At 41.8% G+C, this 14,276-nt stretch overlaps 1 protein-coding gene across 2 annotated transcripts in view; it reads right to left on the bottom strand.

Moving 5' to 3' along the window:
- Positions 1–4,966: 4,966 nt before the first annotated feature.
- Positions 4,967–14,276, bottom strand: part of MKNK2 (MAPK interacting serine/threonine kinase 2) — a 51,630-nt gene continuing 42,320 nt past the window's right edge. For both annotated transcript variants that reach the window (XM_032209484.1, XM_032209407.1), the window contains exon 14: positions 4,967–12,520. In XM_032209484.1, coding sequence (XP_032065375.1) covers positions 12,268–12,520 — 253 coding nt within the window. In that variant the 3' untranslated portion in view covers positions 4,967–12,267. The remainder of the gene's footprint in view (positions 12,521–14,276) is intronic.

A 14,276-nucleotide genomic window follows, 5' to 3' on the forward strand; every position in this document is an offset into this window, starting at 1 on the left:
GAACTCTCAGTCTCCTGGTTTCTAGGCCAGCACCTTAGCCATTGCACCAAACTGGCTCTTGTTATATTGATTTTATCTTGAAGCCAAAACAATTATTTTAAAGTTATATTGGTTCTATGTTGCAGGGGGGGAAATCTGGTCACCCAACAACCAGTGGAAGATGCATTTCATTCTGTTCATTTGAGAGGAACATAACATCCCCACCTCCACCACCCCCAAATTCTGGAGCTGTGCATGTTGCAGCAGTGGTGAAATTCATTTTTTTTTATTACCGGTTCTGTGGGCGTGGCTTGGTGGGCATGGCAGGGAAGGATACTGCAAAGTCCCCATTCCCACCTCACTCTAGGGTCAGCCAGAGGTGGTATTTGCCAGTTCTCCGAACTACTCAAAATTTCCGCTACTGGTTCTCCAGAACCTGCTGAATTTCACCCCTGTGTTGCAGGCATGAAATGAAAAGTGTACTTGAACATTAGAAATTCTGGCAGCCGTGATGTAAAATGTACCCGTTGAACACTAGAGGTAGCTACAGACCAGGGTATAATGTAGAATTAGACTCACTGACTTCCAGTTATAGAATTCTGCAGCGAAGTTATAAAGTTTCAGAGTTTGGTCTGACTGCCTGAAGAAACCTCACACAGCATTGTCCACACCTTTAGAAGTAGGTCATTATATGCTTTTTTTTATTTATATGGAATAGTCTTTCCCTGGAGGGGAGACAGATCCCACTCTCTTGGCCTTCTGAAAAGGAGGTAAAACATGGCTCTACAGCAGCAGTTCTCAACCTGTGGGTCGCGACCCCTTTGGGGATCAAATAACCTTTTCACAGGGGTCGCCTAAGACCATCGGAATTCTTTAGACTCTAAAGCGTGCTGTGTCGCTCTTTCTCTTGTGCGCACACACCCGCACCCACAAATACACATGCAGGCACACACGCAGGGAAGTAGGAGAAATGCAAACATTAAAAAAAAATAGGGAGTCTATATGTGTGGGTGGGAGGGGGAGAAATTGGGTTCCGGTTATTGGGTTCCAAGCCAATTGGAGCTGAGGGGCGGGGTTTTGGCATGACGGAGCGTTGGGTCGCGGCATTAGGAAGGTTGAGAACCGCTGTTCTACAGCATCACGTGGGAAGCCCTTGGGAGCACACAGCCATGGGGCTTGTTAGTCCCCTGAAAGCCCTCCCTTTAAACTAATTTTGATCTCTTGGCTCCTCTGATATTTTTTTTTAAATTGTATATACTGTTTTATATTTTGACGTTTTATTATACATCGTCCAGAGTTGGGTGATACGGAAATGTGAAAAATAAATGGATTTAATTTAGAAATGTGTACGGACACTCCTCTTAAGCAAATAATCTGGGCAATGGTTTAAAAACTGCATAAATACAATCGATACCAAACAAACACACCAGACTAGAGGGCATTTCATATTGTATATAATCTTCAGTCACAAATTTACCAGTGTTGGCCTCCACTAAGAACATCCCTCCTCCCCACAATGTGTATGGAAAAGACAATATATTGAAATATGGGGGGTGGGGGGGGCTAACCAACTGTGTTAGGCTGAAGAAGCTACATGGATAAGCAACGAAACGATTCAAACCAAAATGAAGTTTAATTGCCATGATTTAACTTCCAGACTAGGGGAAAACCTGCTTTTTTTTAAAACCGCCTTTCGAAAGCCAACAGAATGGGGTCATCTGGATTTGGGGGAGAAAGGAAGAGAGGGGGAGGCTAAATTACATTTTTTTAAAAAAGTTCTAAGTTGAACAGCATTAGCATAAAAAACCACACCAAAAGTTTTCCTATAATGCAAAAGAACAATTCATTAGAATAGTTACTTGCCTCTTGGGACCTATGTCAAATGCAAATACCAAAGGCCTAGGTCAGTGATGGCTAACCTTTTTGTCGTTACATGCCGAAAGTACATGCACTCGCGCCTGCGCGCCCACACATAGTGCAATGGGCACGTGACCCCTTCGTGCAACCCCCAGTGCATGCGCGCATGACCACCCCCTGTGCTCCCCCATGCATGCACCCCACCCCCTCACCCATTTTTGGCTTCAAGTTTGGTGCAGGAGGCTTTCCAGGCCCAAAATAGGGCGCGGGGGGGGGGCTCACAAGGCCCCAAAATGCAATGCACCCTCCATGCATGGGCCCCACCTCTGTGCATGTGTGTACATGCACCCCCTGCATGCACATGCGCAGCAGAGAACCAAAGACCAGCTGGCTGGCGGGAGGCATGTGCGCATGCGCGGTGGAGCTGGGCTGGGGCGATGGCTGACATGCCCGCAGAGAGGACTCTGCTTGCCACCTGTGGCACATGTGCCATAGATTCGCCATCACGGGCCTAGGTTCTTCTGGAAATAAGCAGACATTTTGCAACTATCATTGTTCTGGGTGTGCCACACTGAAGGCAGATAAATGTTGTGAATTGAGATTGCCTTTTCATTTTGATTACTTCTATCAAAGTTTGATTTGACAATTGACCAATCTGGACTGCACGTTGTGCTAAGCCATGTTTTGCAACCCAACCTTCAAATAATGCACTAAAGCAAACCATGTTATGTCAGAACGCTATGAATCAACCTTGGAAGTAGCTCCTCTCAGCAGTCTTTTCAGTCTCAAATTTATGACGCAGCCCTTAGAATTTTCTTCAAGGAATTTAAATGAGTGTATGGATTATTTTCAGCAGATACTTTGACAAACCACGACTCAGGAAAGTTCCATGCTGTAGCCATTAGTTTGCTACTGTTTTGAGATGTGGACTCATCACAACACCTGATATGTTGCCTTTCCTGTGACTCAGCCTGTCACCGACAGCTACTTTATATTGGGAGGTATAGATGAATTTGCTTGTAGCCCAAAATATTTGTAAAAGGGACAAGTCAGTATAGCCAAAATGAAAAAAAAAAACCTCTGCCTTTTTACTTCGATTTGGGTAATAACAAAAATGTTTCAAACTCATTGTTTTAAAGATCTAATGTGCCCACTCAGGTTTTCCAGTATAGTGACCAATTCCATAGTGAAAATTGAAATATTGTACTGAATTTAGGGCAGGGAAGCAAAAGGCATAGATTAAGTATATATTGTTTAATCATAATTATATAATGAACGTTTGTGTGTCTGTCTGCCTGACCATCCATCCACCATCCCTCTAATCTACTTACTGGAGAATAAAGGTGTATATACTGTAAGTAAGCAATGAAGATTCTTTAACACCAGGACCTTTCTACTGTCCCATGAAATGTTAAGACTTCTGTGGTATATCTAAAAAAAAGTTCATTCAGGCACATCTGCTTTTTTACTAGAGCTTTGCTTCACAATTGAGTGTTCCAATATTTTAACTGACCGGTTCCACTACCTGAAAAAGTTTGAAAACTTGGTAGCAGGTGTAGCTCAATTAATTTTGATTCAGCTGCCATGATGCCACTCAATTACAGGCTGGATTTAATCAAATCAGAAGACAGTGATTAAAGAAGGGACAATAAGTGCTCAAGTTAACATTCACTGAAGCCCTCAATCAAGGACTGTAAAAACCCAACGGGGAATCTGTTCCACAGAAGGGGAGTTAACAATCATGGAATCGGTGCATGTGAAACCCTCAAAATATTTTCACTCCCATAACTTATTAGATGAGATTTGTTTTAAAGCAGGGGGCTTGGAAGATATTTAGGCCCAAAGAAAGCAGGATTTGAAAGGTGGTTAAGGTAGAATCTGGAACTGCATCCAGTGCAGTTCCTGGACCAAATTTAAATGATGCACAATCTTCAAGGGCAGCCCATGTATGTTGTTGCTCCATTATCCTCACCATCATTACCTTTGGGACCAGTAAAAGCATTCCAAGATCTCTCATGGTATCATTTCTGATTAAGTTGAGTTCATCTTGGCCCTCACCTTAAATCATGAGCTAATTAATCCTTCCCTAAATGCAGAGCAGCTTTAGTTGACAGACATACAAGGAATCCTTGAGAAGATAGTGGTAACTTCTTTTAACTGCTAACATCAGACCCAGAGTGTTCTAAATAAAGGAAAAACAATACTCATCCTCCCCCTTACAATTTTTACATAGAACTTGCAAAGGATAAAAGTCATGACATATGAATCACAGTAGTAACCCATGATTAAATGAACCACGATTTGCTATTTCATGTGGCAAAGAATGGTTTGCCTAGCTTAATACGATTTAATACTAATACATGGAACAAGGCTTGACTCATATAATCTATCTATCTATCTATCTATCTATCTATCTATCTATCTATCTATCTATCTATCTATCTATCTATCATCTATCTATCTATCTATCTATCTATCTATCTATCTATCTATCTATCAATCAATCATCGATCTATCTAAAAACGGCTGTGTGTATGTTCCAGCATAACTCTGGAATGCCTCAAGCAATTTCAACCAAACTTGGTACACAGATGATTTACCTTTTGGAAACAAATACTGTGGGGGGTAAGATACCCCTAAAATCCCTCAGGGTGTGTGTTCTCTTAAGATACAGCCTGTTGTGCCTTAAAATGGCTTCTACTGTACAGCGCAGTGGAGTAACGGCTTCACAGTACTCCACAAGGGGGCTCTCTCTGGTAAGGGGGAAAATCCAACATTAGAAATTACGTTTGGTCTGGACATTCTCCCCCTATAAATAAATACCCATGCAATGCTGGGTTATCGGCTACTGCATAATAAAGTATGTCCTTTCATTCTTGATGGCTATGCAGACACATCTGTTAAGTTTTCTTAGCAACAAATGGAGGTAACTGCCTTCTACAATGTTTTCCCCCCCAATTTTGTAGTCTATTCTTGTTAGTTTCTCCTCTAAATGCTCCCCAGGCCAGCAGTTTCCATGCCTACACAAAGTCAAGCAGCTACTCCCATTTCAGTTCATGCCACTGTGCAAAACCTGCCAATATTTAAATTATTAAATACGCATCAGTCCAAAAAAAAGAGAAGACATTCACATGTTTCAATGCATTTATTAAATTCTTACAAAACAGAATACAAAAAATTCTGGCATCAACAAGGTGTTACAAAGGAAAAAGTTCCATCAAGCTGAATCAGTTCACCTGGTACATAATAAAGTGCTTTGTTTTTTTTTAAAGATTTTAAAAGTTTTTTTTTTAATTTGTCATTTTCAAACCAGTCCCTTGCTGAAGGACTCTTGCATCTATAGTCCCCAGTGGTGCATTAAGGTGACTTTATGTCAGAAAACAAAACCTTTGGCAGTCTTTTATGGTAATCAGAGGAAAATATTTTTTCCTGAACTGATTTTTCTCATAAAAGAAAAAAAAAGGAAAAAAAAAAGAAACCAACTTCACAGTAAAATGCTAAATAACCAGTTCTAAATAGACTTAAATTGAGGAGAGGAGGGCATTAAGTCAAAGATGCATCAAGACATTCTCCTGTCCTCATATATGCAGCTAATTAAAACTCGTGGAGGTACAAGACAAGATGCTTTCCAATAAACGTTTTTACAAAGAAAAATACTGAGGGGTGTGTGTGTGGGATACAAAAGTTTGAAAGTAATTTTGGCAAGAACAGAATAATCTGCGCACAACTAATTGGAAAGTTAACATAATGCAAACTGTAAATATATGGAAAGCAATCTTGAGAGAAAATAAGATGGTTGAGATGTCAAGGGAGCATGTTGGAGGCATTCCTATGTCTGTCCAGAGACACAAGTCTATTTCTTCATAAGAACTAGTGACTTTTAACACAGTTTAACTCTTTGGGCTTCCAAATCTAGGGAACTGTACAGAACAGGACAAATGTTTTAAGGCTCCCCAGTGGAGAGAAGCGATAGGCCCATTTCACAGAATTCCTGGGGTTTGATCCAAAGGAGCTCGAGTAGTCTAAATACCTCCAAGCTCTCTCATCTCTCCCATCCCTCTCATTCCAACTGAATCAAGAAGCAGGAAATCTAAGCACCACCAATTTTGGTCTCACACACACACACACACACACACACACACACAAAAGGAATACAGGGAAGGACAGGAAGGGAAATCAAGAGGTGGGAAAGAAGTCTAGACTGCTTTTTCCAACTTTGTAGCTTCCAGGTAAGTGGAGATTGCAGGTTTCAGAATCCAAAACCACCACAAGTCACATCCCTCTGGGTGAGGTGTGGAAATAGATAATGCAAGCCTTAAAAACTGCTCACCGAGGAAAAAGTTTCATCTCTGTCCAGGGTTGAAATTAGGAACAAGAAACGGAATCGAAGAGAGAGAGATATTGCCAAAGGCGTAAAATACTACAAATGATAATTCTGTGTTCAAACCCCCTGGAAAAAGACAAGATTACTTGAGGTTGAAGTCACCTTGTTTTCTATGGTGCTAATTCAGTCCCTCTGTATTAAAGTGGGTTCCGTTTTCTTCCACCATCTCCATCTTGAAGTCATCAGAGAAAACTCAACACGGAAAACAACCATTTCTAGCTTAGCTGCTTCTTTCCCACTAGATTTGGGAAAGGATGCACCTCAAATGCTGAATTCCTAAGTCTTTCTCAATCCAATCACCCATTGATGAAATTTCAACAGGGGCTATTTCATCAAGTGTAGAAAAGCCACCCATGGTTTACAGTTATTTCCCTCCAGGATGGGATCTGGATGCACTTCACATATTTCATTCAAAACCTGAAGTCGATGCACCTTCATCTTATCAAAAAAATCAACCCCAAACCAAGATGGAAATTCCACATTGCAAAGGAAACAAGTTAAGGCAAGTTACGTTATTCTGACAGGAGCCTTTAAAAAAAAAACCCACCCCAGTGCCAAGAAACCACACCACCCATTTCAATGGGCATAGAAACATCATCCTTTCGTAACAGGTAAGGTAGGACAGATTTCACTTTTGGATACACTTGACTCCTTTCACTCAAGATTATTCAGATCAGATACACCATCCCAGAGTAAGGTATGATCTTAGCAGTGTTTTTATATGAGATTGCTTTACTTCACCCACCCCACCCATCAAAGACAATTTATTTGCTTTAAAAACCTCACCAACTAAAAAGCATACTTTCCCGGGGTCACAATTCTGACCCACTGCTCTTGCACGTACTAAAAAAAATGTGCAACCCTGCACAGAAGGGCTCTATGTATGTTAAGATGACACACACACAGAAGGGAGGATACAAAAGCTATTATTATTATTATTATTATTATTCGGTGATCTACATGATTTTATTTTGTAACTGTGCAACAAGTCCGTCACACAATTCCGAACGCTTCATAAATTACCTAGGATGTTTTTGTTTCTTAAATATCAGGCACGAATGAAGAGTGAAAGACCTTCACGTGTTGACATAATAATCCTGAGACTTGTTTAAAAAAGATTACACGTTTCAACTAAGAATGCTGGTTTGAAAGCCACTGTCCATCGCTCCCAACCTATCAGCATACCATAAGCATCACCCCCCCCTGTTTTCGCCCTTTAAGAATAAAACAGAGGGAAGTAGAAGGCAAGTGTTCCTTCTCCCAAAGTAGTATCCCAAATGGTTGGCGACAATTGTTTTTCAGATGAACCTGCCACGCACACTGGCCTGAGGATCGAAGGTTGAGAGTTGTTGGTGATCAAACTAAAATGCTCAACTGAATACAAGTACCACGTCACTTCTGGGAAATGGATGCTCTTGAGGGAAAGCAAAATCAGTGTACAAATACATTCCTAACTTTTGATGAACTGTTCTTAAAGCTATCTTTCTTTTGAAGGATAGACACAGCATAAACAGCAACAAAAAAGCAAGAACGGAGCAAATTATATCCCATCACACCCCTTGAAACCTTCTGAATGAGAACATCCATACTGGAAGCCGCTTCCTTTGCTTCTAAATCCTGAAAGGATTAAACACATCAGGCAATTTAGAAGCTATAGGTTATAGCCGTGATGGTGAACTTATGGCCAGAGGTGGCACGCAGAGCCCTTTCTGTGGGCATGTGTGCCAGCGCCAGTTGCTCTTCCGGGTTCCAGCGCATGTGCTCCCGTTTCAGCACTTGGTGCTGAAAAAGGTAACCATCACTGGGCTATAGCTTTCAGGAGCAATAAGGGCCCACACTATTCATTCAAGTAATTTCTGGCCACAAGATTTAAGATTTATCATTGGTGACAAAATCCATACCTATTTCATCCTGAATCGTATGATAAAGATGTTCTTTGATTTTAAAATAATTTGCGCAATTACGTAGCCTGCTCAGCTAACCAGTGTATTCTGCACCTCGTTATTTCAGGCAGTACCGTCTTCCTACCCCTATCCCTTAATGAAAGCGCGTCTGTTGGAAAAGACCACGAAAGTCACAACAAGCAAAGCATAATTACTAAAAAGGGAGATCCCATCTGTTTTACCTTCTGTCAAGAAAGCAGAGAAAAATATCAAAAAGTAGAAAAGGAAGGAGGTGTCGAGTTATCTTACAAGCCTCCACACTTATCCCCCCCACAAAAAAAAATCAACTATCCTGCATCTGAAAAAAGAAATACTCTCTCAGCAAAACGATTCAAACTTCTTTGCATAGTATTGTTACTTAAAAAGTCTTTATTCAGAGACAAGCATCGTTCTTAAGATCACATACGCCCACATGTGCACATCTGGACAGGAGCTGAAGTCACCAGCAGATGTTTTGCTACAACCGCTCAAGATTGAGTTGATACTACATTGCTGTTCAACCAATTCTACCCAAGTCCTGGGGAGGATCCACCTTGTTATCACTGGATTTCAAAAATAATAATAATCCTAAGGCTTAGAAAGGAGATCAAACAGGCCAAACCGACCTTAAGCTAAAACTCTCCCTTGCCGCGCACAGCAAACCACACTAAGTTTTAAAACCACTTTCCTAGCTAGATTTCAACCACAATGTTCACCTCCAAAGTGAAACTAACTGGTTGATCCTCCCTTTGGGTCCTCTGAAGCAGGAGTCTCCAACCTTGGCAACTTTAAGCTTTGCTGGCTGGGGGATTCTGGGAGTTGAAGTCCTCCAGGCTTAAAGTTGCCAAGCTTGGAGGCCCTTGCTCTGAAGTCTAACAGATTCAGTAAGCTTCCCCACCCATACTTTTACACTCAGCCATCCACCAGTCCTACACATACTTGGATAAGCAAATCCGAAAGGATTCAGTAGGAGCAGCTCCCAAGTCAAAATCCCTAGGGCTGCTTGCCCTGCAGCTTATGCATAAAGGAAGGTAGGCAGAAATACTACGGTACTAAGATTTGAGCATGGCAAAAAGTTATCTGCCCACCCACAGCCTAGTCACAACTGCCACCGTTATCAAGGCACCACACACACACATTCAAGAATATTTTCCAATCCCCATCCTGATGCAATACTGATTTATGTACAAATGTTTTCACAATCTGGATGTGTGCGTAGTCTTTTCGAGAAATTTTGAGAGCAGGACCTGGAGCTACATTTGTCTCAGAGCAAGCGGGGGGCCGGGGGGGGGGGAGGATTGAGTCTCCCCCAATGGACACAAACAGCCAATAGTCTTAAATTTCCAGGAAAGCACCTTCATGTTTCATTATATTCCAGATTTTAAGTCAGGGGTGTCCAACTCTGGGCAACTTTTAAGATTTGTGGACTCCAATTCCCTGAATCCCCTAGCCAGACAGGCTATCTGGAGAATTCTGGGAGTTGAAGTCCATAGGGTCTTAAAGTTGCCATGGTTTTTAAGAGGCAGATGGTATGCCTTTCTCCCCCTTCAGCCTCTGGCCTATTAACATAAAAAGAATGTCCTCTCATACGCCATGACTGATTTCATGGTGAACTGGATATGGGCTGACCAAACATTGAGGACAGTTCTCATATCGAAGATTAGTATCCAGATTGAAGGAGACCCTACCGAAATGCTCTCGGGTTGGCCCCCTCCTCTAGACTAAGCATCAACAGGCCGCCACCAAGCACCCTTCTTCATCCAATAGTTTGGATCTGCCATTTAATTTCCCAGAATGCTCCTGAGCCTTGTGGCCTCACAATGCAGGCAATTCCCAGAATGCTTAGATGCTAAACACTGGGATACAATGGAGGAATGGAGAAAACGATGAGGGCCAAACGGCAACAGCACAACCTATTGGCAATCCTTATTTTGATGCTTACATTCTGGCCAGAAAGGGTGATGAGAAGAAGGTGGATGCCGAAGAGGACCACTAACCAAATACTATTTTTGTCCCTCTTCACATCCCTCCTGGATAACCTTCTCCCAGAATTTCACCCCAATATGCTACTTGCTCACTGTTTCAATTTCACGCGTTGAACCCATTAAAAAAAGGTATCACTCAATCTTCTAATTCCTTCTCTATATGAGACACCACACGCATCCAAGTGTTTCTCTTCCTTCCAAAAAGCAGGCATTTGACCATTTTAGCACATCTGAATGCATCATCCTGAGTTTGATTCATAGTTCGGCCCCTGCTCCCTCAGATTCACAAGCTTACAGCAGGTTTAGCTTTAAACAAGATTGGTTGTTGTTTTCTCACCACAAAACCCACAATTATAGGAACTGTAGCTCTGTAGAGATTGGGGGAAGGGGGAGGATAGAGGTTCCCCACATTAATTAGTCCCCGTAGGAAGCAACCATCCCTGAGGAATTCTATCTATATTGGTTCAGAATAAGTAGAACCGAAGCTTAAAAGGTTCCAAAGACTCAGAAATATTTTGAAATAATTCCCTCAAGCCATAGTCTGCCTTTGGGATGGGGAGATCAAACAACACATCACCTTGGGTTTTAAAAAAAAATCAAAAAAGGTCAGCAAAAGTTGTAAAGGATTGCCATAAACTATTCTGCCACGATAAGAATGTAATCTACAAGGGCATCCTAGATTTGCAAACTCTGAAGCAATTATACACACCTCTATGACTATTTTTGCAAAGATTTTTACCAGCCCTGCAGAGGATGGTTTAATTAATGTTGACTACCTTCTCTTCAGATTAAGCCTCACTCTCCCCACCTCCCAATAGCTTATACTTCAATGTTTCCCAGTTTGAAGATATGTGGACTTCAACTCCCAGAATTGCCCAGCCAGCCATATTGGCTGGGGAATTCTGGGAGTTGAAGTTTCACACGTCTTCAACCTTGCCAAGGTTGAGAAACAATGGCTTACTCTATGAAAGGTAGTAAAATCTTTCTTTTCTACTATAACTTTTTCCACCTTTCTTTTATCTCTCTGTATCAAACGGGGGGGGAAAAACCATAAGGGATTAGATTCCACTATGGTAGATCCCAAAACATGCATCCCTTCTGCTCTTACAAAAAAAATATTGGACCCCTCCCATGTTTAATAGGACACATCTGGATTGAAACAAAACAGGGTTCTTGTGTTATCCACAGCTTGGCCCCTTGAGAAAAAAAAAAAGAACAAAATACAAAATAAGTGCTGTGAACGGTGCCAGGGGGAGGAGAACGGTGGGGAGAAGGAATTTATCCCTATATGTATGGATTTCCTCTTCCCAACTCCCCCTTCTGTTTATATCCCAGATACAACTACTTTCAGCTTATAGAATCTACACAGTTTTAGGGAAGACTCTGCAATTTTCCCTACATTTCCCCCATAAATGAACATTCATACAATCCAGGGACTGTAATTGTTTCCCTCCCTCCCCCTTAAGTCACTCCAGTGCTTTTGGGGAAAAAAGATAAAGATAAATCCCTATCCCCACCCACCCTCAAACCATACAGAATCCAAGTAGTTATTTATTTATGTTTGTTTGTTTTTTTTAAAAAGAAACCGATAGAAAGAACAAAATTAAAATAAACGTTAAAAAAAAAAAGAAAAAAAAAAGCACACTCTCCAAACATAAAAATGCTACGTTTAAAAGTTCAGGCTTGGGGGGTCGGACAGTCAAGGGGAAGGTTTTCTCCCCTCCTTTCACAGTACAAGAAGCTGAGAGAAGGGGGGGAAAGAAAGAAAAGAACAGAAGCCCCTTCAGTGGGGAGGAAGGGGCCTTTTTTTTTTTAACTTTTTAAGCAAAAATTACTTGTGCATCAAAATACACTGGGAAGAGGGGAAACAAGGGAAGGGAGAAATAGAATTTAAATAGCTTTTTTTCAGAGAAGGAGAGAGAGAGAGAGAGGGAAAGAGAAAGAGAGAAACAAAAAGGTACAAGGAACAAAACAGCCATGTGCGTCAAGAACAAGATCATAGACAGAAAAGAATCCTTGGGAACCAGCCAACTTGATCTTGGTCTTTTTGTTAAGCTATTCAAGCAGACCTTTTTGTCCGAAGAGACACAAAGGGCTTGGGGGAGTGAGAGGGAGAATGGATGTATAGAAGGAAAGGCAGTCACATGTGATCCCCAACCAAGACCAAGGGAGTCACCAGATGCTGGGTGGGGTTCGCTTTAGCCATGCTTGTCTTCTGTCTCCGTTTAGCCAGCTTGGATTCAGAGGGAGGAGAGAGGTGCATAGAGCATGAGGTAGCTTTGATGATAATGGGGTGAGTCTCCTCCGCAGCTTCCTCCTCGTGCTGCATTAACTGACGGTTGACCGCAATGGCTTCGGCGGCAAACGAGGTCAACTCTTTGGCACTGCTGTTCCTACCAAGGGGGCAACCACAAGAAAGCAAATTACGACCACAATCGAGCATATCCCACAACTCAATGGATTAAAAAAGGGTGGATGCAGGAGAATAATTTGGGACCTGGCATTACAGGCAGTCCTCGAATTACTGTATTTTTCGGAGGATAAGACGCACCAAGATTTTGAAGAGGTAATTTTTTTTTTTTAAGTGTTGCACTCTGCAGGCCTCCCAAACCCTCTGCGCGCCTCATTTTTTTGTGAAAAATGGGGCATGCATAGGCTTTGGGAGGCTTGTAGAGTGCTCCTGTGGCCTATGGGGACAAAAACGAGCAAAAAGCGGCCCGTTTTTCACTTGTTTTGCCCTCCGCAACCCCCCAAGAATACTTTGCAGGCCTCCCAAACCCTCTGCAGTCCATTTTTGCGAAGGAGGTCGGGTTTCGAGAGGACAAAAATGCTGCATTCAGTGTATAAGATGCACCCAGATTTTTCACCCTCTTCTTTTGGGTAAAAAGGTGCTTCTTATAGTTCGAAAAATACAGTAACAGTTCATTTGAAGTTACGATAGCACTTAAAAAAACAATTTATGACCTTTTTTTCCCCTCCAAATTTACAACTGTTGCAGCATCGCCCTAATCATATGATCAAAATTCAGGCTGAAATGACATTTATTTAACACAGCACAAGAGCTGAGCAAAATGGTTCGGGGTAGATTGTAGGGGTGATACCGAAATGTAATTTGATCATAGTTTATTTATCTATATATTAAAATTATTGTATTTTATTCCAATTTCATTTTAAATCATATTTTATTCCAATTTCATTTTAAATTGTATTTTATCCAATTCCATTTTAAACTGTTTTTATTGGATTTTAGTAATAATTGGTGTCTATAACTCTGCACTTTGACATGGCCCAAGGGCTAATTAATAAGGCAAACTAACTAACAGACACTGGGCAACTGACTCATATTTATGACGGTTGCAGTGTCCTGGGGTCCTGGGATCACCTTTTGCAACCTTCTGACAAGCAAAGTCAATGGGCAACCCAGATTCACTTAACAACTGTGTGACTTAACCTAATAACTGTAGCAATTCACTTAACAACGGTGGCTAAAAAGGTCATGAAATGGGGAAAAATTCACTTAACTACTGTCTCACATAGCAATAGAAATGTTAGCTCAACTGTGGTAGTAAGTCGAGGATTGTCTGTAATCTGGAAAAACAACACGTCCCTGGTGATTGGCAAAGGCCCTATAGAGACTTCATTTCCTTAAAGAGTCCTGCGAAAAAATCAGGTGGAACAACGGCTGATGATCTCTTTCTATCAGTCCACGATAGAAAGTGTCCTCACCAGTGGTGGGTTTCAATTGACTTTACTACCTGTTTGCTCGTGTGCGCTTACCGCTTCTGCACATGTGCAGAAGCGTTAGGGGTGGGTGAGCAGAGCTTCCTGCCGCCACTTCCATGAGCCGAGGTGGCGCAGTGGTTAAATGCAGCACTGCAGGCTACTGCTAGATCAGCAGTTCAGCGGTTCAAATCTCACCGGCTCAGGGTTGACTCAGCCTTCCATCCTTCCGAGGTGGGTAAAATGAGGACCCGGATTGTTGGGGGCAATATGCTGACTCTCTGTAAACCGCTTAGAGAGGGCTGAAAGCCCTATGAAGCGGTATATAAGTCTACTGCTATTGCTATTGCTATTACTACCGGTTCACCCGATCCGGGTGAACCTGCAGAAACCCACCTCTGGTCATCATATAATGTATAACAGTATGGT

Source organism: Thamnophis elegans, chromosome 1, assembly GCF_009769535.1.
Source record: "Thamnophis elegans isolate rThaEle1 chromosome 1, rThaEle1.pri, whole genome shotgun sequence".
Classification (NCBI taxonomy): Eukaryota; Metazoa; Chordata; class Lepidosauria; order Squamata; family Colubridae; genus Thamnophis; species Thamnophis elegans.